Source organism: Scyliorhinus torazame, chromosome 22 (genome assembly GCF_047496885.1).
Source record: "Scyliorhinus torazame isolate Kashiwa2021f chromosome 22, sScyTor2.1, whole genome shotgun sequence".
In the NCBI taxonomy this organism is placed as follows: Eukaryota; Metazoa; Chordata; class Chondrichthyes; order Carcharhiniformes; family Scyliorhinidae; genus Scyliorhinus; species Scyliorhinus torazame.
Genome location: NC_092728.1, coordinates 93,849,435 through 93,874,965, shown reverse-complemented (window position 1 = coordinate 93,874,965; position 25,531 = coordinate 93,849,435). Strand labels below are relative to the sequence as shown.

The window sequence follows — 25,531 nt, the reverse complement described above, 5'->3', positions numbered from 1 at the left end:
TGAGATATCAAATATTGCCATTCAATGGCACCACCAAAATTACTGTAAAGCATAATGTTACATTCAACTATTTCAACTTGAACAGTAAAAAAAATCTCCTGGGGTACAATGATAAAGACTTCGTCCTTCCAAATTTGGCTCATATTTAGAACTAGCATTTTTAGCTTTATAACACTCAGTTATACGTCCATCAATGGCAGTAATGGCAACATTCCAAAATCAAAATTAAATGAATTTTACAGGTTGTACATCACTACGAAAACATATTTCCTCTAAAGACCAATGTTAGCATAGCCACTCTTGGGGAGCACTGAAGCCAGAAGGAAAGGATGTCAACTGCACATCACATTCAATACAGCATTATAAAATGTTACTTTTTAACAACAATTACACCACATCAGATACACATTTTTATATGGTTGCAAAAGTAAATACTCACTTTGCCTTTTCTTTTTCTCTGGAAGTGGCGGTGGTTTCTCTGGTACTCCTGCTAATTCGGAAACATCAATGCCTGGGAATCCAACTGGAATCGATGGAATGCCTTGCTGCCTTGGTGACACTACTGCAAATGGAGAAATCTGAACTGGGACAACAGAATTCAGCATTTCCTCCTCAGAGATATTATCGTACTGCGATGGAAGCCTCTCATACGAGACCCTGGAGCCTGAACTATCTGAAGCTGCACTCCGACGCTTCTTCTCTGGTAAAGCTGGCGGCATTTGCAGAGGTGGAACATCAGTTTGTGGCACCTGCCTCCAGTCAGGCACAGGTTGTGAAGTACAAAGAGGTGATGTGAATGTCTGCCCAGGTAGAGGTGAACTGGATTCTACTGCTGACTCTGGAAGTGGGCTTAGCATGCCAGAAATGTGCTGAGGAATCTGATCAACAGTCGAAAGGTCCTGATGCAGGAAATCATAATCAGGGTCATAGCTTTCTGGATTATCTGGAAGGCAAAAAAAATCTACAAGAGTGAAATGCAGCCTGACACAACTAACTTTTACCTCCGCAGCAAATTATTACTCGGGAATAAATGACTGACTTGACAGTAATATTAATTAAAAATAGAAAGTCTTTTGACAATTCAAGCAATTGAAACTCTGATTTCCAGCATTGTTTACTCTCAGGTGCAAAAGATTTCCCTGTTTAACTTCATTTGTCTTATTTAGAGATGGATTTGTTCGTTCTTGGAAAGAAATACAGACATAGCTCATCACTCTTGAATAGCGTCTACTTGCTGACCAAATATGGAGTAATATTGGCCAAGAACAAGCCTCAGTCAACAGACTATTTTCAAAGACGTGCTTGAACACATGAATTGCTATTCAGAAGTGAATGTGTCAGTATTTTGATCATTTGTTGCGCCTCTATATTTATTTTACAAGATTCTAGGTAATACACCATAGGAGTGACACCAATGTATTTGAATTAACATGTCAGCCAATCGACCCAATGGTCTAGTTCAGTGTATATGCTCCACACGAGTCTCTTCGCACTCTATCTAACCCTAGACATCTATTCCTTTCTCCTTCATGTACTTGTGTGGCTTTTATTAAACACATCTATTCGATTTGCCTCACCTATTCCTTGTATTAGCAAGTGCCATATTTTAATCAATCCTTGCTGAAAGAGGATTCTGCTAAATTCCTTATTTATTAGTGACTCACTTATACTCATTGCCCTTGGGTTTGGATGTCACCTTCCCCACAAGTGGAAACATTTTAACATCTGCCTTTTAAAATCTCAATAATTTTAAAGACCTCTACCTGGTCACACCTGAAACCTTCAGAAAAGAGCCTGATTCTGTCCGGTATATTCTGGTATTATCCTTGTAAATTCTTTTTGCACTTTCTCCAGCATCTCTGTACCCGTTCTTGCAACATTGAGTATTGGTCTAACCAAGGTTCTTTAGTAGATAACAGTTTATCTACTTTTCAATTCTATTCCTCAAAAAACAAATTCCAGTGTTTTGTTTGCATTTTCAGCAGCCTGGTTAACCTCTGTTGCTACTTTTAAAAACTGGAAATCTGTAACCCCTAGATCCCTTTATTCCTATACTCAATTTATACTTTTATTTCGCTTGTAGTATTTGTGGGTTACTTCTACCAAAGTGCACTTAATATCGGTCTCTAATCGAAACTCATTTGTCACTAAAACACCCATTCTGCAAGTTTACTAATGTCTTGAATTTTGTCACCGTATTCCTCAGTATTAACTATACCCCCAATTTGGTGTCATCTGCACATGTTGAAATTGTATACCTGTTTCAGGTTACAAATCTTCAATGTAAATGGTGAATAACAGTGGTCTGAGAAAGGATTCCTGTGGAACACTACTTCCCACCTTCTGTCAGTCTGACTAAATACCTTTAATCTCTACACCCAGTTTTCAATTTTGTAACCAGCTTACTGCCCATTCTGCTTATCAACATGGTCAGGGCTGGGGAGTCAGTTGACATGTGCCTCTGATCATCACAACCCAAGAATCACAGAATGATACAGCATAGGAAGGGGTGTATATTTGGGTTGGGGGTGGAATGCGTGAGGGTTGGTGGGGTGGGCACCACTGTTAATCACTAACCTATGTCAAAAATTAATAGCTGGCCAATACCAGCACACAACAGGCTCAAGTCTCCGACACGGAGGACAACATCGAGAGGAGCCCAAGCAGCGGAATCTGTCCACCTGAACTTTAAAATTCCCGAGCATTTGCTGTTCATCTGCACGGTAAGGACTCCCTTTTGTCAATCACCTTAAATCTGCCTCCTCTGGTAACTGATCATTTGCCACCAGAAATAGTTTCTCCTAATTTACTCTCAACAAAACCAACTCTGAATGTATGTCACATAGACCACTGCAAGTAAATCAAGCATTTTGCCAAGGAGTTTAAATGGCGATGTACATAAAAAATGATACCCATCATGAACTCCTTTCAATTTACCTCCAAGCAGTCAGCTCAAAAGCAACAATGCTAGCACCCTACCTAGGCCCACTCCTCCATCCTATCCCTGTAACCCCCTAACCTGCACATCTTTGGACTGTGGGAGGAAACCAGAGCACCCAAAGGAAACTCTCACAGACACGGGGAGAACGTACAAACTCCACGCAGATAGTCACCAAAGGCCGGACCCAAACTCAGATTTCTGGTGCTGTGAGGCAGCCGTGCTAACCACTGTCGTGCTAACCTTACAAATGGTAGAAAATACATTGAAAGAGGTAAAAGGGCAAGCATGAGCCATGCAGCAACACAAAATCAATATCGTACACTGATTTTTCAAATAATATCTTACCAAGTGTTTCACAACTTGTGTTCTGTGAACACTGCCCACTATCATTGTCTAATGAGGATAGCTGTTCATCTGATTTGCTCAGCTTTCCCATGCTGTTGCAGGGAGACACCCGTGGCGATTCCCCACCATAGGAATGACTGCCACCAGACAGCCGCCTTTGCAGATAGCATTCCAAACCGTCAAAGTCCTAAATATAAGACAGCAATTATTTTTCTGACATCTTGACTACTTTGAATGTGAAACAGAGACACTGTGATGCAAGGTAACTAATTTGCTCTCATGTGCACCTGCAAAATTTGCACAAGAAAAACGAACAAACCTTTAATGCAATTACAGAATTCAAGTATTACTTAATTACACACAAGCTCAAGATGCGAACGATGCATAGGTGGAACTTGACTGGGTTGGTAGAGGAGGTTAAGGGGATCCTTAAAAAGTGGGATACGCTGCACCTGACATTGGCGGGGAGGGTGCAGGTGGTGAAGATGATCATACTGCCAAGATTCCTGTTTTTTTTTTTGGGGGGGGGGGGGGGGGAAGAGGAGGAGGAGAGAGAGGAGAGTCGAGAGTCTGTAAAAAGTGTTTGGTTTTTTTTCAAATTGTGGTTTTAAAAAAATTTCAATTAAGGGGCAATTTAGCATAGCCGATCACCTACCCTGCACATCGTTTTGGGCTGTGGGGCGAGACCCACGCAGACACGGGGAGAGTGGCAAACTCCACATAGACTGTGACCCGGGGACAGGATCGCACCTGGGTCCTCGGTGCTGTGAGGCAGCAGTGCTAACAACTGCACCACGTAAAAAGTGTTTATTGATGGAATCTTGTTAAAGAATGTTTGTTATGGTTCAGGTCTGTTATATTCTTTTGTATGAAAGGTTACAAATGTAATAAAAATCATTTTTCTTTGAAAAAAGATTCCGGTTTGTGATTCAGTCCCTCCCGATTTTCCTCCAACAAGGCCTTTTTTCGGAGGGTAGATGCGCTAATCTCTGAAGTTATGTGGGCATGGAAGATGCCGAAGGTGAAGAGGACTCTGTTGCAAAGGCAGAAAGGAGGGCTGGCACTCCAGAATTTGTTGCATTACTATTGGGCAGCGGGTTATTACGGGTCAGGGACAAGTTTGCGGAGGGGACATGTTTGCGGGTTTAGAGGAACTGCGGGAGAGGTTTGAGCTACCAAGAGGGAGTGAGTTCAGATATCGGCAGTTACGGGACTTTGCGAGCAAGGAGCTGCCTTTGTTCCCTCAGGTACTGAGTATACGCTTTTGGAGAAAATATTGTCCCAGATGATTGGGGACATATATGGGTGGTTGGGAGAGCAGGGCACGGCCTTGGTGAAAAGGATCAAGCGGAAATGGGGGGAGGAGTTGGGGAGGAAGATAGGTTGGGGACTTTGGTACAAAGTAATGCACTGAGTGAACTCACCCTCCTCCTGCACAAGTATGAATCTTATACAATTTAAGATGGTGCAGAGTTCACATTTCCAGAAGCAGCGGACGGGTGCGAGTGGTGTGGGATGGGGCCAGCAAACCATGCCCATATGTTATAATAATAATCCTTTTTATTGTCACAAGTAGGCTTACATTAACACCGCAATGAAGTTACTGTGAAAAGCCCCTCGTTGCAACATTCCGGCGCCTGTTCGGGTACACAGATAGAATTCAGAATTCTCAGCTGGTACGAGAATTGAACCCGCGCTGCTCCCTTGTTCTGCATTACAAACCAGCTGTCTAGCCCACTGAGCTAAACCAGTTCTGGGGGGGTGAGGAGTTGAAGAGCTTTTGGGAGGCGGTGCTCAGGAACCTATCAAGGATTGTAGGGGCCGAGATGAAGCTGGGCCCTATGGTGACGATCTTTGGGGTGTGGGAGGTGCCGGGGTTGCTGGAGGGGAAGGGGGCCGATGTTGAGGCCTCCACCTCAGATTGCCCGGCGACAGATACTTTTGAATTGCAGGTTGGTCATGCCACCGGGTGTTGCGGGATGGTTGGGAGACTTGTACAAGTTTCCTAGGTTGGAGAAAATCAAATTTGCTTTAAGGAGGTCGAAGGAGGGCTTTGAGGTACGGTGGAAGCTGTTCATGGCTATATTTGAGGAGCAGTTTGTCATGTGGGTGGGGAGTAAATGTACAAACTCTGTTAGATGTTAAGGCTGTGAATATATTTGGAATAAAATATCTTTAAAAAAAGATGTGAACAGTGAATGAACATTTGTGTCAAATATCTTTTAATTAAAAATATATTACAGTACTTAAGAGCTTTACATGACTCAGAGTACAATACAACCACTGTGCAAAGTGATATTAATGGATGGTTTATATCTGAACCAGAGGTAGACGTTTACAGCACCACTATCGTTGTCTGGTAATTACAGATCTGCATCTAATTTGTTTTCCCAAACTATTGCTGGGAGATGAATCTTCCTTTGAGATTGCTTATATTAACCATTGAAATTTGCAGCACAGGGTGCTGCCATTTGAGAGGACAGTGAGAATAAGACATTGAGATTAAGGATCAACCATGATCATATTGAACGGTGAGCAAGCTCGAAGGGCTGAATGACCTCCTACTGCTCCTAGTTTCTATTCAGCCCAGCTTGTCTGCACTGATCTCTTTAATAGTTATATTGCCTCTTCACGCAATCACTTCCTGTGGCATTCCATGCTTCATGTCACTCTATTAAAAGTGGATTTCTTCTAAAGTTTTGCTCCACTCTGACAATTTGAATCATGGCCCCTTATCATGGACTCTCCACCCAAAAGGAACAGTAGTTCCCTATTCACTATCAGAATTTTTTATTTTCTCTACGCATTCTCCATTTCAATCTCTCCAACTAAATGCTGCTTTCCCATTTCCGTCATTACCCTCTGTGGGTTTAATCCCTTTTCATAATGAGGACCCAACGTTTCACAGCATTGAAACGGTGACCTAATAAATGATGATATCACAGAGTTGCGTTCCATATTAGTGACTTCAGAATTGGTGAAATAGGCTGGAATTCTCCGGTCGTTGTGGTTTACTTTCCCCGGCGGCAGCACACCCCCGCCAGCGGGTTTCCCGATGATGTGGGGTGGGACCTCCCATTGACAAGTGGTAAGAGGATAGAATCCCGCCGCCCATTAATGGTGCACGGCCGAGAAACATGCTGCTGGAGAACCAGAGAATTCAGCCCATAATGAACTACTAGTGTTAGGTAGTTTAAATGATTGAAACACTCACTGGAAATCTGGCCGTGGCAAATGCACTTAATTATCTTTTACTGCTATACATGATATCACCAGCATCAAAGAGAAATCACCTTTAGTTTGTCAAACATCCTTATGAATTTTATTTTGGAAGAGGGAGAAGTAATTTCAACTTGGGTTTATACTCATCCAACAGAGATTGGTAGCCTATTGGACATGATACTGTTCAACAGGAGAATCATAACATAATGCACTTATGACTCTGCCCACATCTAAAATGAATCAGTGCATTACCAGTTGCTGGATACAAATTTGTATTCGTAATTGCGTGCCCAAGTTAGTTAATCCATTTACCCCATCTGCTTTAGCCCCCAACTACAAATCTTTTCCATACCTGTTTGGTATTAGGTAAACTAGAACCACTGGCAGCTCGACTCATGGGAGGCACCACTGCCACTCTAGTTGGGGATGGTGCAGATTGCCTCTTCTTAGGTGGTAGGGGTGGTAAGATTGGAGAAATATTACTGCTGCAAGGCAAAGAACATAGTGATTAAAGATGCAATATTCTGTATTGCAAACAAACTCATGCAGATTTAGCAATACAGCAGTAAAACAAATTGTCAGTTGGAAATAGAAGGATCCTAGTATGACACCAACAACAACATTTTAAGTCACAATGAGTGAATTGCAGAGAATTAGCTTTGTTTTTAAAAAGTTTGAAAAGGAACCTGTGGGCCTTCTTTAAACACCACTGATCAATATACAAAAATGAAATGCCATTGGATTGAACAGATTACCCAAAATACAGTATTGAGAAAGATGCCTTCAAATTGGTGAGAATTTAAATCCCTGCAGGTGATGCACGGACTACTTTCACTAACAGGCATACACAATGACCAGCACCTGCTGTATGAGATACAGCAAGAAACATGCAATAATATGTACACGCACATTATACTATTAATACTAGTCATACATAAGCATGCCACTTGCTCTATTTGCTTGCTGTACCTGTATGCTAACCTTGTGTTCCTTGGACAAGTACACCCAATTCAACATTTAAAAGCTTCACATCTTTTAGAAAACATTATGCTTTTAGAAAACATTATGCTTTTTAATTCTGACTTAAATGAATAACCTCAAACTTCCCCATGTTATTTAAGTGCATTGTTAGGAAGTCCTTAATAAAAATTCCACCATTTTCTTCTGACAAATTATGTCAGGCTAACTAACTGTCCTGTAGTTCCCAGCTTTCTTACGCTCCCATTTTTGAATAGCAGAGATGTATTTGTTAACTTTAGAACCTCAAGCATTGTTCCAAAACCTAGGAAATGTTGGAAAATCATCATCAGTGCAACCATTATCACTGCCTCATTTAGAACTCTAGGATGTAGGCTATCAGGACCTGGGAATTTGTCAGTTTTTAAGTACTTCAAGTTTCCCAGACTTTTCCTACACTTTTAAGTTCCTCACTCTTATTAGCCTCTTATACTCCTTGGGCGGGATTCTCCACTCCCACGCCAAAGTGGCCGCGCCATCGAGGTTCACGATGGCGGGAAACGGCCCCGATCCCGACCGATTCAGGCCCTGACAATGGGCCAGGATGTGGGCCGCGTCATCTACACGCGCCAGACCTTGTCGCCCGCGTAAAGGCGGCGCCGCATAGATGACGCGGCCGGCGCCGCATAACGGGCGTCATCCGCGCATGCGAGGGTTGGCCGGTGCCAACCCGCGCATGCGTGGTTGCCGTCGTCTCCAAGTCCGCCCCGCAAGAAGATGGCGGACGGATCTTGCGGGGCCGCGGAAGGAAGGAGGTCCTCCTTCAGAGAGGACGGCCTGACGATCAGTGAGCACGATCGCGGGCCACCCCACATTTCAGGTACCCCCCGGTGCAGGATCCCCCCCCCCCCAGCGTTCACACACCGCTCACGACGGCAGCGACCAGGTGTGGACGGCGCCGGGGGGAACCCGCCGTTTTGCCTGGCCGCTCGGCCCATTCGGGCCTGAGAATAGCGGGGGTGCCGGAGAATCGCCATTTTGGGTGTCTCCGGCAATTCTCCGGCCTGCGAAACTCAACCGGGCCGTTCCCGCCGCTTGGGAGAATCGCGGGAGGGCGTCGGACCGGCGTCCCGGGAAACTTTGGCGGCCCAGGCGATTCTCCCAACCGGCGCGGGAGTGGAGAATCGCGCCCCTTGTTTCTGGTATATAATTTCTTCCAATATGAAGGCAGACACAAAACGTGTTTAATGTGTCTGCCATCTCTTAATTCCCATAATAATTTCTCCTGTCTGTCTGAGAAACCAATACTCATTCCAGTTCTCTCCTTTTTATGTACTTGTGAAAGCTCTTACAATTCTGTTTTATATTGCTGGCTAATTTATTCTAATTTGATATTTTTCCCTTTTAATCAAAATTTTGGTTACGCTTTCTAAAACTCTCTCAATCTTCTGAACACTATTCTTCACAACATTATACATCTCTACTTTTAATCTAACCCCATCCTTAACTTCCTTAGTAAGTCACAGACAGATTTTTCTTGCTGAGCTTGTGATTTTTGGTCCAACAGTCCCATCATTGTAAAACATACCATGGATAATGTCACAAGAGATACATCATTACAATATCACGGTAAGCTGGTAAGTAGAGATTTATGATGAGTGGCATTAATTAAAATCATTGCTCCCTTAGACACCCTTCATCTTAAAGGATTGACTTCTCATTGGGGAAACAATCATACAAAACATTAGGAGGGATTGCCTCTTTAATTCATTACCTTTGTTCCATGATGCGAATACCAGGCAGTGGCGGTTTTGGTGGGGCGCATTCGCCATCCAGAGAGTCTGGAAGTATCTCCAGGGATCTTGTCATTGGAGTGGTTTTATTCAGAATTTCCTTCTCCCGGTCAGTCAGTGGAAGCTCTGTTGTACTGCAAGAGTCAAGCCCCAGATCAAGATAATTAGATAAAAGCCACCCACTATGATGGGGAGAACGCGCAAACTTTACACACACACCACACACGGGGCTAGGATCAAACCTGGGTCCTCTATGCCATGAGTCAGCAGTGCTAACCACTGCGCCCACCATGCCACCCCCTCCTTTTGCATCTGAAACTGAATTAATTAATCTGTTAATCTGCAGGTTAGTACAAAAACCATGACTGTAAAACCCAGTGATGCCCATCAGATCAGGAAATTCACCATGTGTACTTAGCCTGGTCTACATGTGAAGACTCAGGGCAATCAAAGAGGGCAGAGAAGTAAAAATCCATTAAAATATTTCTGCAAAGGAGAAATATACCCTGTAAAGTTCAAAAATCCCTTGGATATTATATTTGTGGCAAGATCAGCATATTCCATTACATATAACATAGTCCTAAAGCATTGTAACATTGCAAAATATTTTTTTTAAACAATTTTCGAAGCAGACTCTCTCATTTAAATGGCAAATCGAGTGAAGATTTGATCTGTTATTTATCTATCTCAAATTGTTTAGAGGGAAATAATTCTTACCTGTCAGTTTTAGATGCTGGTTGGCTGGGTTTCACAGGAGAGGTTGGGGATGGCTGTTCTTGCTTCTCTATTGTCAGTTTCACAAGCTCCTACACAAAAGCAAGCAGAGCATCGTACAATTGATTATTTCACGTGCTAGCTAATGGAACATTATGCATTCTTAAGATACATCAAAATCAAGATACGCAGGAGGAATCTAATCAATAGATAGCTGGCTAAACTTTGGTTCATTCCGCTGTTACACCCAGATGGAAATATGCACATGAACCTCAAAGCACAGAAGATTTACACACCTATAGAGTCAGCAGCCAATACAGTTTTTCTACTAAATAAGCAATGCCAAAATCACAAAACTAAGGAATGGGGACACCAAGTATAGGAATACGCCAGCCACAAACATGATCAGTGGGTTTCTTCCATTGTGATTTGCCAGGTTATTCTACCTCATGTAATTCCAAAATATACTCAAATTTTATCAAGCACATTTTCCAGCAATATTTACAACAAGATTAGCAGATATTTACACTTTTCCTTCACAAAGTAGAACGTAAAATTTGCTGTAGTTTCTCCTCTCCCATGGACCATTATTTAGCCACGTGTGTGGGGAAACAGTAAATGACAGGACATCATGACAGCATGGAGGCAAAGTGCGTTCCCTGCTCCAAATAGGAAATCAGTACGTCACACCAGTATTCACTTTTCAAATTGCAGTTTCCCGGGTTTATCAGATTTGTCCAATTCTCAAATTCACTGGGTGGAGGAAAACTGGAATTTACCCAACTATATACTATCCAACCCACTTTCTTCCTCTTTTCGTTCCAATGAAGAGTCAGACGGACTCGAAACGTGAACTCTGTTTTCTCTCTCTCTACAATGTTGCCAGACATGCTGAGTTTTTCCAGCATTTTATTTTTGTTTCCAATTCCAGAATCCACAGTATTTGGCTTATTTCAGTAGGTGCACAATCTGGATGCCAATTAACGCCTCTCATACTAAGACATTTTCAAGTGGGTTGAAATTCATGCTGACGCTCACTTTTCCATTGTTGTCTTAAAATTTTAGTCGGTTCACTTTGTGGATTACAGTCCATTCATATTTTCAAGGGAGAGCAGATTCAACATGTTGGAATTAAACAGCATAATTTTAAAATAATTCACCTATAACAACTTAAATGTACACCGAATTGAAAAGTCAGCAAAACCTATCTATAGGTTTATGGCCTGAATGCAAATAAAAGAAAGGGGAAAATGTGCAATTCCGTCGCGTCATATTGTAAATTCGGGTTAAATAGACAATCTTACCATTTCCTTTCTTTTACTGTTTAATATTTATAGAAAGAACAAAATCTTTATTTCAATTCACATCAAATAAAGTGAAAGAGCTTCCATCCACAATTTATGCTGTAAACAATCAATCTCTGTCCCGCTGTTATGGGTGCTGTCCATATGGGACCACAGGGAAATTTAGAGAGTTGAGAATTTAACAAATTAATATGGCCGAGATGTTTTGTGGCATTCAGATTAAAATGGCGGCAGACAAGAAAAACAATTATTCGTTCTTCCACCTAGCACCCATCCCCACAGCTTAATGAAAGGCGGTGTCGGAAAACAAGACCAGGGGTTTAGATGGTCCAAATTTTTGTACATACCTTTACTCCATCGAGCACTGCCTTAATCATCGCCATGACCCTTTCCTTGTCATCTAGATTCACCCCTTCTAAGATAACTTGATCAGACCAGCGAATCAGATTGGCCAGGCTCTGATATACCTGATTTAAACAGGATGTGATGGCTGAGCTGGAAAAGAAAGAAAATACAAGTAACTCTGCATCTACTTTACACTCACTCTCAAGCGATTTAAAATAAGCCAGCCGGCAGTTTAAAAAGCAAAAAAAAAGAAACTGCAACTGCTGAAATCATAGCAAAACCAGAAAATGCTGGAAATATGCAATTGGGCCAGTCAATATCTATGGAGGGAACAAACAGATTAACCTTTCAGTCGTACACTCCTTTATCGGAAGCGGTTCAAATGAAGAATTGTACACCAGAAGTATGAACTCATCTTCTCACCACAGGTTTTGACTAGCCTGATGTGCATTTCCAACTAGCAGGTCACCAATCTCTGAGCCCTTCACCAACAGCCACCTGTTGAGAAATTTAAACCAAGCACCTGCTGAAAAGAAGCTACTTTTCTTTTTTAAATACAAGAATTATGAAGCAGCAGATTTGCATTGAAATCACCCTGAAAAAAAAAAAATGGAGAAAACAGCTCCACGCGGGTACACTGCGTGTTAATTTTACCCATTCATCATCTTGGTTGATTGATTCTTTCTGTCCTTCTGATAATAGTGTAGCCCAGGTCCTATGCTGCACAGAACCTAGCACACAACTCTGTCCTGCACTAGTTCCAATGGCTCGATGTGCCTCATCCAATCAATGTCTGGATTTTGTATCTGGTTTTAAAATTCCTCTAAGCCTCACCGTATTTGGGAAACCCCCTCCACCCACACGTCGAGCTATTAGCCTCCATTTACGAACGCAAGAGGCCAGAACGGGAATAACCCCCGAGGCTACTAGCTGCTGAAAAGGTCCTGGCTGATTTTCTACTTCACCTCCATTTGCCTGCCCGAACCCCATATTCCTCGATTCCCTTGTCCAAATATCGATCAATCTCAGTCTTGAATATACGGAACAATTGAGCATTCTCGGTCTTCTGGGTAGAGAATTCCAGAACCGAGTGAAGAAGTTGTTCATCTTAGTCCCAAGTACTTGATCTCTTATCCTGAGACTGTAGCCCCTAGAGTGCCAAGCTCTTCAGCACCTAACTCTTCAGAATTTTAGATGTTTCATTGAGATCAGCTTTCATAATCTTGCACCTGGTCCCATGCCCCCTTCACTTTCTTAACTAATTATTTAGCTATTATGCCCTTACTCCTCTCAATCCTACTTGCACCCTATCACCTGGCTTTCAAAAGTTTGCCCAACAATATCTTTAACCTTCCATCTCTGACATTCCTTTGCCTCTTGCACGTACCTACCCCTTCCCCATATAAAATGTTAACTCTTCTACTTAATGTATGCAAGATAATTGTATTTAATTGTTAATTAATTTAGTAAGAATAAAGTATTCAAGCTTGGATGTAGCAAAATAAAGCAAAAATATTGTCTGAATAGCTATATTTTCTATTCTTTATCACTTATGATACACTGCTCATCTATTACTGGCCAAGTCCAGTGAAACCTTTATAGAATCCCTACAGTGCAGGAAGTGGCAATTTGGCTCATCAAGTCTGCACCGACCATCTGAAACAGCACCCTACCTAGGCCCAGTCCCCCCATCCTATCCCCGTAACCCCACCTAGGGGCAATTTAGCATAGCCAATCCACCTAATGTGCACATCTTTGAACTGTGGGAGGAAACCGGTGCACCCGGAGGAAACCCACGCTGACACGGGAAGAATGTGCAACTCCACACAGACAGTCACCCGAGGTCATGCTTCAAATAAGCTAACAATTATTTATTCATACAAAGCGACAGCCTCAAACACTTCGAGGCCTATAAGAAATAGTGTTAATTAGAAATTCCTGACTTGGATAGCTTTCCACCAAAAGAGGTCAAATGTATGAGCCTACCACAAATACACCACTTGATTCCTGCTGATTACTGTCCTGTAATTAGTACAACAGAGCATTTATTAATTATTTGGCTTATTGAAATTAAGATTGATGGTGGTACAGCATAGTACATAAAAAGACAGTGGACCCAATGATAAAAGCGCAACCAAATGTAACAGATTACATGACAAATAACTCCCCATGCCAGTCCAATAATTTCCTCTTTCACCGTTTTAAAATCCAACAACGTGTATTTTCATTTCCCACATCAACTGCCCTTTAGCAAATCCAAGAGCTCAGCTCAAAGAAATTCAAGGAATATTAAAGCTGCTCAAGAGAAAACGTCAGTCAGGGCTGCAATCAAATACGGATTCCAATTCTGAAAGGACAGTGTCCAAAGGCTCCACATTCCGGTCCGCTCTGCATAATTTAAATATAATCACATCATAAATAGACCTCAGAAGTTTTAAATACGAGTTCACAGTTCATAGCAGAAATGCACTTTAAAAAAATATATAAACAGTTGCGTAAGAATTCATTTTTCAACAAGAATCAAGGGCAAAAAAATAGTTACTGATCATCTTTGCTCTATTTTCTTTGTCAGTTGCACTTGTCCATTGAAGGACAAGTTTTAGACTCGAAAAGACTTTGGGCGCGATCGACCGGGCGCATTGCACCCGAACAGGAAAGCGACACAGCCGGTAGATGCCAGGAGAAGACTCCCGTGGGTTTCCACGCAGCCAGTACGCCTCGTGAGATTTATCCAGACCTCACAAGGCGTCGCGATCAGGATCCTGTCCACAATGGACGTGACAAAGCTTTCAGGTTTAAAACCCGCTTAGGTGTGCTCACCCGGGCTCTCCCCAGGGAGATCCCCAGCCGGGCACCATTCAGTACTGGCCTACACAAACATGGACCAGGAGGAAAGACAACCTGGGGGGGGGCGCAGGTGGGGGGAGTATGAAAGGTGGGGAGGGGTCCAGGGTGGGTATAAAAGGGGCCTCTGGAAGGTTTGGGGAGGGGGGGGTTACAAATGAAGGTTGGGGGTCCAGGAAAGAGGGGGGGGGGCAAATGACATTGCCCATGGGTGGTGGGTGTGGGGGGACCCACAAGCCCCCAGAGATTGGGGCAGCTTTTCAAAATGATGGCCTATCTCAGGAGGAGCTGGTGTGACCAGCAAGTTCAGCTCCCCAGTGATGAAAACAATTTTAAGTGTGGGTTTGACCGGAGAGAAACTCCCCAGGGTCCAAACATGTGCTGAAGTGTGGTTAGATAGTTGTGCGGAACGCGCCATCAGAAACTACCAGCAGAACCCGCCACAAACGACACTTTAGAAACTGTTCCATGACATTGCTTTGGATTAAACCAAAAATTGAATAACCAGTGCCTTATTAGCAGCACCATTTAACCGTTGATATTTACTTTTTATGTTTGAAATCTTGTACAAGTCAGTATGAACACACCCAACAGTCTAGAAATCTTACCACTTTTGAAGTTATATAAAATAAGTACATACAAACGTTAGCCAATATAAAATACAGAAAATGGTGTGAGGTACACTAGTTGCATTAATATTCAAGTACAAGTAACATTTCAAAATATTTGAGGCAACACAAACACAGCCGTCAACTTCCACCTGTACAGCACCTTGAATGTAGTGAAACGACTGTGTTTCACAGGGGGCTTATTCAAACAATAACTGACACCAAATGGAAGATGATATTCGGAGTGCTGACCATAAAGGTGGCCAAAGAAGGTCAAAAAGGCACGGTGCAGATTTAGACCCCATGCAGACAGTTCTGATGATATCAGGCATAACAAGTTCATGATGAATAAGGAGGAGCCACAGCTGGCAAACAAGTAACTTTTGACACAAAAGGGGAAACTGAGGTGTAATGGGCCCATTGGATTAGTGTAAAACATTATTAAATAAAGACTTTAGAATCTCTATGCCAAGCCAGAGAGAACAATGCAGATCATGTGGAGACCATGGCATAATCAACAAAAACGATAATCGTTTCCCCCTTTTTAAATCTCCACAATATTAACAGAAATGATCTGAAAACCTGTAACATTAATTAATTATGGTCTCTGATTGTGAGCCCCTCCCTAGATTTTCAATTTATAACCTTCATTAGGAAAGACACCAACACAAGACTATGTTAACAAAAAAAAAAAACTTAAACAGAAATAGAAAATCACAGACTTTATTTATAAAATAACAATATTTTTAAAAGGGGAGTGGGTTTAAGAAAGCAAGTTGACAACAGGTCAGAAGGGATTTGCAAAGGAGTATAGGTAGGTTAAGTGAGTGCGCAAAAATTTGGCAGATGTGAATACAATGTGGAAAAATGTGAACTTGCTCACTCTGGCAAGTATAGAAATGTAGCATATTCTCTAAATGGAGAGACTGCAGAACTGAGGTACAGAGGAATATGGTTGTCTTGATAACCTAATCACAAAATGTTAATATGCAGATAGAATTTTACATTACGTTTGAAAATGAGGTTGTTCATCTGAAGCCAGGATGTTAAATTTGAACAAAGAAAATTACTACAGTATGAGGAACAAATTGGCTGAGGTTTGGAAAAATACATTAACAAGTATCAGAGTTATGATCCTAGCTGATGATACTACTGAACAAGTCACATCCCAAAGTAAAACCTGGCTTGATGTATCCAAACAAAATATAAAAGTTTGGATTTATGGATGGTGGGCTGCTGAAGTCACAGGAGATGACTGATGAACTTTTAACAAAAGAATAAAACATTAAACAAGACGAACTATAAAACACCACTCCTTCACCCCACTATACCTTTACATATAGATTCGTTAGAATGAAGTTACAAAATCTCTTTTATACTCCAATGCTCCAAGTACACAGTCACCCCTTACTCTGAATCCAAGTGACAGAAGCCATCCAAAACAACTTCTACAGATTTCACATCAATTCCCCCAGATGTTTGTCACACTGAGCCAACTGGCCTCACTGGAACCGTCTTTCACATAAGGGTTTTCCATCTCCACTAGCGACATACATGCCTTGGAATCTTTTCCCAAATGCTCTTTCATTCAGATGTCTTCACGAAGGATCCACCTCCTGGGTTTCAACCTCTCCCTCCAATTTTCCTCTGTCCTGGAATGCACATGCATTCAAGCTTCACTTGAAGACACTCGCTGAAGATATCCAGCCATGCCAACAGAACACCACTGCTTCATAGGCTGTATTAAGGTGTCACCTTGGATCTCTGACTTCTTGCAAACTGACATCCCCAGTCATGTCTTTAACTGAGAGTCTCTCTGCCCCTCACTCTCAATCCCTCCCCCCACCCCACCATCGAAATAAGTGGTTCGCCCACCTCTTCCGCAATCTGGTCTGATCCCTTACCCGCAAATGTGTGTCCTGGAACTTGGATTCTTTCCTGAGCAAATACTCTCAACCTTTTCACCCCCCCCCAAACCCCCTTGCATTCCAACCAAATGTGGGCCTCCCAACACTCCTCATCCCCGAGTCAATCATTTCCACCAACAGGGATCAAGCAACTGCCCAGTGAGTAGAGGTTGAAGGGCCACTCATGATGGCCACCAAACCCACTCTGTAATCACCATCAGCGAACTAACCCTTCTCCCCACCCAAAAGCAAAGAAATAGCAACAATTATGCACAAGATGCCCCAAATTCCTTCCTGACCCAAAACAATCAAAGACCTTACAGAGCACCATTAACAGTGGTGCAGTGGTATTATCATTGGACTAATAATCCAGAGACCCAGAGTCATGCTCTGGAAACCAGGGTTTGAATCCCACCATGGCAGATGGTGAAATTTGGGTTCAAGAAGAATCTGGAATTAAAGTCTAAAAGGTGACCATGAAACCATTGTCGATTGTCGCAAAACAAAAATTCATCTGGTTCACCAATGCCCTTTAGGGAAGGAAATCTGCCGACCTCATCTGGTTGGCCCATGTGTGATTCCAGATCCACAGCAATGTCCTCAGGGATGGGCAATAAATGCTGGCTCAGCCAACAAGGCACCAAATCCCATGAACGAAGAAGAAAAAAACCTCAAGCCAAGTTCATGCTTTTCAACAAAGGCCTTCTCTGGTGCATCAAAATAAGAGTGATTCAGCTCATAGGTTACAAAGGCCTCGCCGCGTACACCACCCCAAACCAAATTCAGTTTGTGTATAAGGCAGTTGTGGCTTTGATGAAGGCCGCCTGCTTACTTGCCAGTTCAGCTCCAACTTCTTGGTAGATCCCGACAAGGTTACTTTCCCATTTATTGTCTCGGTGTTCCTTGGCCCACTTCAGGACCATTCCTTCTCCTGAAGGCTGCAAAACCGAATGACGACTGCCTGCAGTGGTTTGTTCAGGGTTTCCTCGATTTCCACTGCTTCTCAAACTACTTATTGAATTCCGTCGATAGCATGCCGGCGAGCATGTCTGCCATTCCTGGAGCGGCCCAGTCACAGTCATTTCATCCACAAAGGAGCCATGCAAAGCCTCAGAACCTGTGCACGAATTTCCATCCCCAGGCTTCTTATTCCCAGCCTTTCTTAGCATTTTTCTGATGCAGGCACCTTGTATCTTCAAGTACCGTTCAAAAAGGGCCAAATAACAAGTACCTTGGTGGGACCTATCTTGCGCGACTTCTCCCTACATGCCGCCACCAAGTATTCAATGCGGGTGAAGAGGACTGGCTTGAGTACGTAGAGCATATGTGTTTTTGTTTAAACATCCCTGTTGATTATTTTCTGCACCACATAATATCCTGATATTTAAATGAAAGAGTGCTCTATCCCATCTGGATTTTACTTACACAAGCTATTATACATGTCAATTAATTTCTTCTTTGTTACATCCAATGTTGCCAGAAATACATGGTTGTCATCAAGTCATGATGTGCTTTCGTGCGAGATATACAACTTGTTGGTTGGGCACAATCATAATCAATAATTTGTTTTGCAACAGGCAAGCTGCCCTCAGTTATGGGTCAAGTCTGTTATGCACGAGTGCCGATCTCACTCCTAATTATCATAGAATTTACACTGCAGGGGGCCATTCTCCCCATCGAGCCTGCACGGGCCCTTGGAAAGAGCACCCTTCTTTTTTAACATAAATTTACAGTGCCCAATTCATTTCTTCCAATTAAGGGGCAATTTTGAGCGTGGCCAATCCACCTACCCTGTACATTTGTGTGTTGTGGGGCGAAACCCATGCAAACACGGGGAGAATGTGCAAACTCCACACGGACAGTGACCCAGAGCCAGGATCGAACCTGGGACCTTGGTGCCGTGAGGCAGCAGTGCGAACCACTGTGCCATCGTGCTGCCCAAGAGTACCCTACTTAAGCCCACATCTCCACCCTATGCCAGTAACCTCATCAAACGTTTTGGACACGAAGGGACAATTTAACATGGCCAATCCACCTAACCTGCACATCTTTGGACTGTGGGAGGAAACCAAAGCACCCGGAGGAAACCCACGCAGACACGGGGAGAACGTGCAAACTCCACACAGTCACCCGAGGCCAGAATTGAACCCGGGTCCCTGGAGCTGTGAGTCAGCAATGCCCAAACCCAAAAAAAAAATCACATCGGTCAAGCTTGAGAGTCATCAGTGATTAACTTATAAGCACCCAGCGGAATTCTTGTGACTCACAGAATTTTACTCACTCACCTCTGTTGAATGCGTGAATCCACTTGTACTAATGGCAAGATGGCCTCCAGGACTTTACTGGCTGATCCCGGCAACATCTCGAGCACCTTTTTGTCAATCACCATTTTATCCACAATGGTTTTAAAATACCGCAACGCACTCACCACTTCCTTTTCATACTCCTCCAGCCGATTGGAATGCTGCAACAAACAAGTTAAAAGAAAGTCAGGTATGTGAAATTCAGAAATTTTTGGAAATGTAAAGAAAAAATCAATTTGAATGTAGTTAATTCTACGATTTTAACATGTAGTGCAATACACAAATGGGCAAACGGTTGGAAAATTCAATCGTTTTCGGCATAAAAGTGCTGTTTTTCCACAAAGCTCAACTCTGCTCACAACACTTGCATCAGATCAAACAGGACTAAATACATAAAATAAAAATAGAAAATGCTGGAAAAGTTCAGGTCTGGCAGGACCTATGCAGAAAGAGTACCAATATTAATGTTTTGAGTCCATAAGAATTCTTCAGAGCTGAAGAGAGGTAGAAATATGATGGATTTTATATTGTTGAAGAGATAGGGTGGAGCAAAATCGGTGGGAGCTCAGGAGAGAGTTGACAAAGATGTCATGGACATCTATCCATGGCTCCCAACTATCCCGGACCTATTTTGCTCCACCAGCTCCAACTCCCTTCCACAGTATAAAATCCATTATATTTCGCCCTCTCTTCAAGTCTGGAGTCATACGGACTCAAAAATGTTGACTGTTTCTCTCTCCACAGATGCTGCCAAACCTGCTGGGTTTTTCCAGCATTTTCTGTTTTCAAGTTTCCAGCATCGCAGTACTTTGCTTTTACTAACAACCTAAAGGCTGGTTATCCCCAGCAGGATAGGGACACAGACGTAAATGTGTCGCTGATACTTTTCTCTACATTTTTATGTTCCTTTGAGGGTTTTTTTCTACATATCGGAGATTAGATTATTCGAACATGAAATGGATGACAATATTATTGATGATGGCCCAATTTTGTGCTTTATGAAAGGAGAGTCAAAATGTCATCTGGAAGAAAAAATGTCTATGAAGCAATTGGGACGAGTGAAATGCTCAACGTTGCCTTAGAATTTAGGTAGCGGTTTTCAGGAGTTCCATAGCCTGCCCCAGGTATCAGCTAGATAAATCGGATATAGCTGTTACACTAAAAAAAACTAGCACATGAAAGGTGAATTACCATATTCACTAAAAGCCAGAATAAACTTTTCTAAAATTTGGAAGATTCAAAGAGATGACAAAATGTGGAGAAAATCCCACATTAATGACTTAAAACTGAAACCCAATGCTGGAATATAAAACTGAATTTTGAAATTCAGAAATCTACAAAACTGTGATCTGGAGCGATGAAAAGAGTACAGTGGATTGCGTCCAATGTTAAAGCAACCTTTAAACAAATTTACAACAGAGTTGCAGTACATTGGAATTGACGAGAAAACAAATTAATTTAGCAAAGCATGTTAAAGTGAGGCCTTGGCAGTTGGTTAAAAGCTAACATTTAGTTGTAGGTTGATGCCTGGAACACAAATCAAATGAATATTTTTGGGAGCATTTTAAAATCCCTGGAGTGGACAGGACAATTACACTTATGTCTTTGATGCAGGCAGACATTTCACATGCTATTCTGACTACATATACTAGTTCAGGCACAAATTAACTTGGCTGCATGCATTCATTTAATGTATTACTTGGCCTTGCCCCAATATGCTTTCATTAAAAGTTCATGCATATTAAATGTCACCTCATGTTACCTGTAGAACTGGCTTAATTTTATGCAATACATGACAAGGTCTACAGTTAACAGTTATACAGTAAACCAATCAGATTTAATAGGGCAGAGGGAGTGGAAACTGCATGCTAAACTAGTAAAATAATACGAATGCCGTGAGGCTACACAGGATGCTTCAATGGATTTACTTTGTACGCCACCTAGAATTTAGCATAATTATTGAAGACAAATAAATTTCCAATGCCACTCACTCGTGAAGGTTAAAAGTAGTTGGTCAAGAAGTGTCTTTCTAAAGAACAACCATATAAATGTCGAAAGGCAAGTACTGTAGATAGTACGATGAAGGGAAACAGGAGATTGAGTCATCAAGTACAACATTAAAAACAGGAAAGTACATGGACACTGACTACCTCAGATATTGTGCAACTATTTTTAACAGACAATCAGAAAGAAGAGTCTTAGCATTGCAAACAGATTTTTGGAGCAGTTCCAATACCACGCCTCGATTAGGCTGCAACAGATCAGTGGTGCAGTCAAGGCTGAACCATGCTAAAAATACACTGTTTGCCCAAGCCATTGCTGGAACCAGTATATCCTGCAATGCTTAGACCACAAGACATAGGAGCAGAAGTAGGCCATTCAACTCATCAAGTCTGCTCCGCCATTCAATGACAGCAGGGTAGGTAGCACAGTGGTTAGCACAGTTGCTTCACAGGTCCAGGGTCCCAGATTCGATCCCGGCTTGGGTCACTGTCTGTGCAGAGTCTGCACGTTCTCCCCGTGGCTGCACGTTCTCCCCGTGGCTGCACGTTCTCCCCGTGGCTGCACAGGTTTCCTCTGGCTGCACAGGTTTCCTCTGGCTGCACAGGTTTCCTCTGGCTGCACAGTTTTCCTCCCACAGTCCAAAGATGTGCAGGTTATGTGGATTGGCAATGATAAATTGCCCTTAGTTTCCAAAAAGGTTAGGTGGGGTTATTGAGTTACAGGGATAGGGTGGAGGCATGGGCTGAAGTAGGGTGCTCTTTCCAGGGGCCAGTGCAGACTCAATGGGCCGTATGGCCTCCTTCTGCAATGTAAATTCTATGACTCTATGACATCATGATACAATAATCCTCAACTCCACTTTCTGCCTTACCCCATTAACGCGCCTTATCCCCATAACCTTATTGATTAAAAATCGATATTGAACATTGAACATACTTAATGATCCAGTCTCCACAATCCTTTGCAGTAAAGAATTCCACAGATTCACTACCCTCGGAGAGAAGAAATTCCTCCTCATTTCGGTCTTAAATGGGTGATCCCTTACTCTGAGATTATGCCTTCTGGTGTTAGACTCTCCCACAAGTGGAAACAAACTCTCAGCATCTAACCTGGTAAGCCAGAGAATCCTATATGTCCCAATAAGGTCACCTCTCATTCTCCTAAACTCCAATGAATTTAAGCCAACCTACTCAAACCTCTCCTCATAAGTAAATCCCTCCATATCCTGGATCAATCCTGGACTGCCTCCAATGTCAGTAGATCTTTCCTTAGATAAGGTGGACCAAAGCGGTTCACGGTATTCCAGGTGTGACCTAACTAGTGCCTTATATAGTTTTAGCAAGACTTCCTTATTTTTATACCCCATTATGTTTGAATAAAGTCCAACATTCCATTCGCCTTGCCTTTTATCTGCTGAATTTTCATGCTTGTGATTTATGCATGAGGATCCAAATTGAGAAATGAACTCAGTTCTGCCCATCTGCAGCCAAAGATACAAATTAATGAAGATATTAGGAACAGTATTTGTTCATAATCTTCTGACCTCACAGCTTGAAGATTACAAACTTGCGCTTGTGATTGCAGGAACCTCAAAAATAATCTGGGCACCACCTCTACTGATCTACTGGAAGGCCCTCTTGATGCCAGTACCATGGCTTACTTGTCTCAAACCCCAAAACACCACCTTCAGACAATCTAAATTCCTCAAATATGCATCAGGAAAACAGTACTTCAATTATTAGAAGAACAAAAAGGCATTTAAGCAGAAGACGAGATACAAAAAACATACATACATAGGAACAGGTCACTTGAGCCTGCTCCACTATGCAAGAAGATCACGGCGGATTGCAACCTCAGCCCCCATATTACTGCCTCCCCACAACATCCTTTCACCTCCTTGTTAATCAAGGCTCGATCTAGCTTTGCTTTTAAAATATTCAAATACTCTGCTTCTACCGTCTTTTGAGGAGTTCCAAAAACACAAACCTCAAAAGAATTTTCCTCATCTAAAATGAGCAACCCCTTATTTTTAAAACAGTGACCCCTAGTTCTAGATTCTCCCACAAGAAGAAACATTCTCTCCATACCCAATCCGTCAAGATCCCTCAATCTTAACGGTTTCAGTCAGATCGCCTCAGTCTTCTAAACTCCAGTGGATACACCTGTTCAACCTTTCATCAAGACAATCCGTCCATTCCTGGTATTTGCCTAGTAAACCTTTGCTGAACTGCTTAAACACATTACACCTTTCCTTAAATAAGGAGACCAACACTGTACACAATACTCCAATATGGTATCACTTGTGCCCTGTACAACTGAAACCTAACCTCCCTACTTCTGTAATCCATTCCCCTCATTCAATAAACAATAATATTCTATTAGCTTTCCTAATTACTTGATGTACCTTTATACTAGCCTTTTGCAATTCATGCACCAAACACCCAGATCCCTCTGAATCTCTCAGGCCTCTGCAGTTTTCACCAAATGGATAATAAGCTTTGGTTTTTATTCTTCCTGCCAAAATGGACAATTTCACACATTTTCCCACATTTGCCAGGTCTTTGCCCACTCACTTAACCCAAATCCCTTTGCAGTCTCTTGCGCCCTCTTCATTGTTTACTTTTCTACCTGGAGTAGTGTGTGCAGTTTTGGTGTTCTTATCTGAGGAAAAATGTTCTTGCTATGGAGGGAGTGCAGCAAAGGTTTACCAGGCTGATGGCAGGACTGTAATATGAGGAGAGACTAAATCGGTTAGGATTATATTAATTTGAGTTTAAGAGAGAGGGGGGGTGATCTCACAGAAACTTACAAAATTCAAATGGGATTAGACAGGATAGATTCAGAAAGAATGTTCCCGATGGTGGGGGAGTCCAGAACTAGGGGGTCATAGTTTGGGGATAAACCTTTTAAGATTGAGAGGAGGAGGAGAGGAGAAATTTCTTCACCCAGAGAGTGGTAAATCCATGGAATTCACTACTACAGAGGCCAAAACAGGTGTAATTTCAAAAGGAATTAGATATAGCTCTTGAGGCTGAATGGATCAAGAGATATGGGGTGGGGGAGGAGGCGGGATCAAACCTTATGATCGGCAATGACCATAATGAATGGCGGATCAGGCTCGAACTGCCGAATGCTCTCCTCCTGCTTCTATTTTATATGTATGTTTCTATGTATCTTGATATCGTCAACAAATTTAGCAACCATAGTCCCTTCAGTCAAGTCATTTACATAAATTGTAAAACGTTGAGGCCCCAGCACCGATCCCTGTGGCACACCACTCATTATATCCTGCCAACTATAGGCAAACTCATTCTCTATTAGCTTCAATGCATGCCAATAAGTTACCCATTACACCATGAGCTTTTATTTCCGCAATCACCTTTGATGTGGGACGTTATCAAATGCCTTCTGGAAATCTAAGTGCAGTACATCCACCAGTTACCCTTTATCCACAGCACATGTGACTCCTTAAAAGAACTCCAATAAATTGGTTAAACATTATTTCACAAAATGTTGACTGCCGGATTGCCTTCATTTATTCCTAAATTCCCTCCATCTTTAATAATGGCTTCTAGTATTTTCCCTATGACAGATGTTAGGCTAACAGGAATTACATTTGCTATTTTCCAATCTAATGGAACTTTCCCTCAATCTAGGGAATTTTGGAAAATTAAAACTATCTCACGAGTGACTTAAGGTGGTCCATCAGGACCCAGGATTTGTCCATCCACAGCCCCAACAATTTACTCAATGCCACCTCCCTGGTGATTATAATTTTCCCCCCACTCTTCCGTTCCGATTTACAACAATTTCGGGGATGTTACTGGTGTCCTCCATAGTGAAGACCAGTGCAAAATACCAGCTTAATTAATCTGCCATCTGCTTTCCATTATCAATTCCTCAGACATACTATCTATTGGACGAAAGCCACTTTGTTAACGTTTTTCTTCTACAGAAACTCATACTATCCACTTGTATATTGCTAGCTAGCTTTCTCGTACTGTAATCTTTTGCTCCTTATTAAGCTTCTGTTTATTCTTTGCTGTCCTTTATATCCTTTCCAAATTTCTGACCTGCCATCCTCCTTTAAATTATAAATTATATGCTTTTTCTTTAAATCAGATATATTTTCTACGCTAACCATTGTTGGTGTGCCCTCCTCTTGCAATTTGTCTTTCTTATTGGAATATGTGCATTCTGAAAAATCCCTTTAAATATCTGCCACTGAACCTCTATTGATCGAT

The 25,531-nt window shown here is 42.2% G+C and overlaps 1 protein-coding gene across 9 annotated transcripts in view; it reads right to left on the bottom strand.

Annotated features, from left to right (window-relative positions):
• The window catches only part of LOC140399227 (rap guanine nucleotide exchange factor 1-like), a 208,737-nt gene that overhangs the window by 105,140 nt on the left and 78,066 nt on the right, over positions 1-25,531 (bottom strand). For 7 of the 9 annotated variants that reach the window (XM_072488612.1, XM_072488614.1, XM_072488615.1 and 4 more), the window contains exons 3-10: positions 19,266-19,444; positions 13,608-13,643; positions 11,624-11,771; positions 9,976-10,064; positions 9,240-9,392; positions 6,861-6,993; positions 3,287-3,473; positions 440-943 (exon numbers count right to left, since the gene is read on the bottom strand). In XM_072488612.1, the coding sequence (XP_072344713.1) occupies positions 440-943; positions 3,287-3,473; positions 6,861-6,993; positions 9,240-9,392; positions 9,976-10,064; positions 11,624-11,771; positions 13,608-13,643; positions 19,266-19,444 (1,429 nt within the window). The remainder of the gene's footprint in view (positions 1-439; positions 944-3,286; positions 3,474-6,860; positions 6,994-9,239; positions 9,393-9,975; positions 10,065-11,623; positions 11,772-13,607; positions 13,644-19,265; positions 19,445-25,531) is intronic. The other 2 variants (XM_072488613.1, XM_072488621.1) reach the window with 1 other exon arrangement.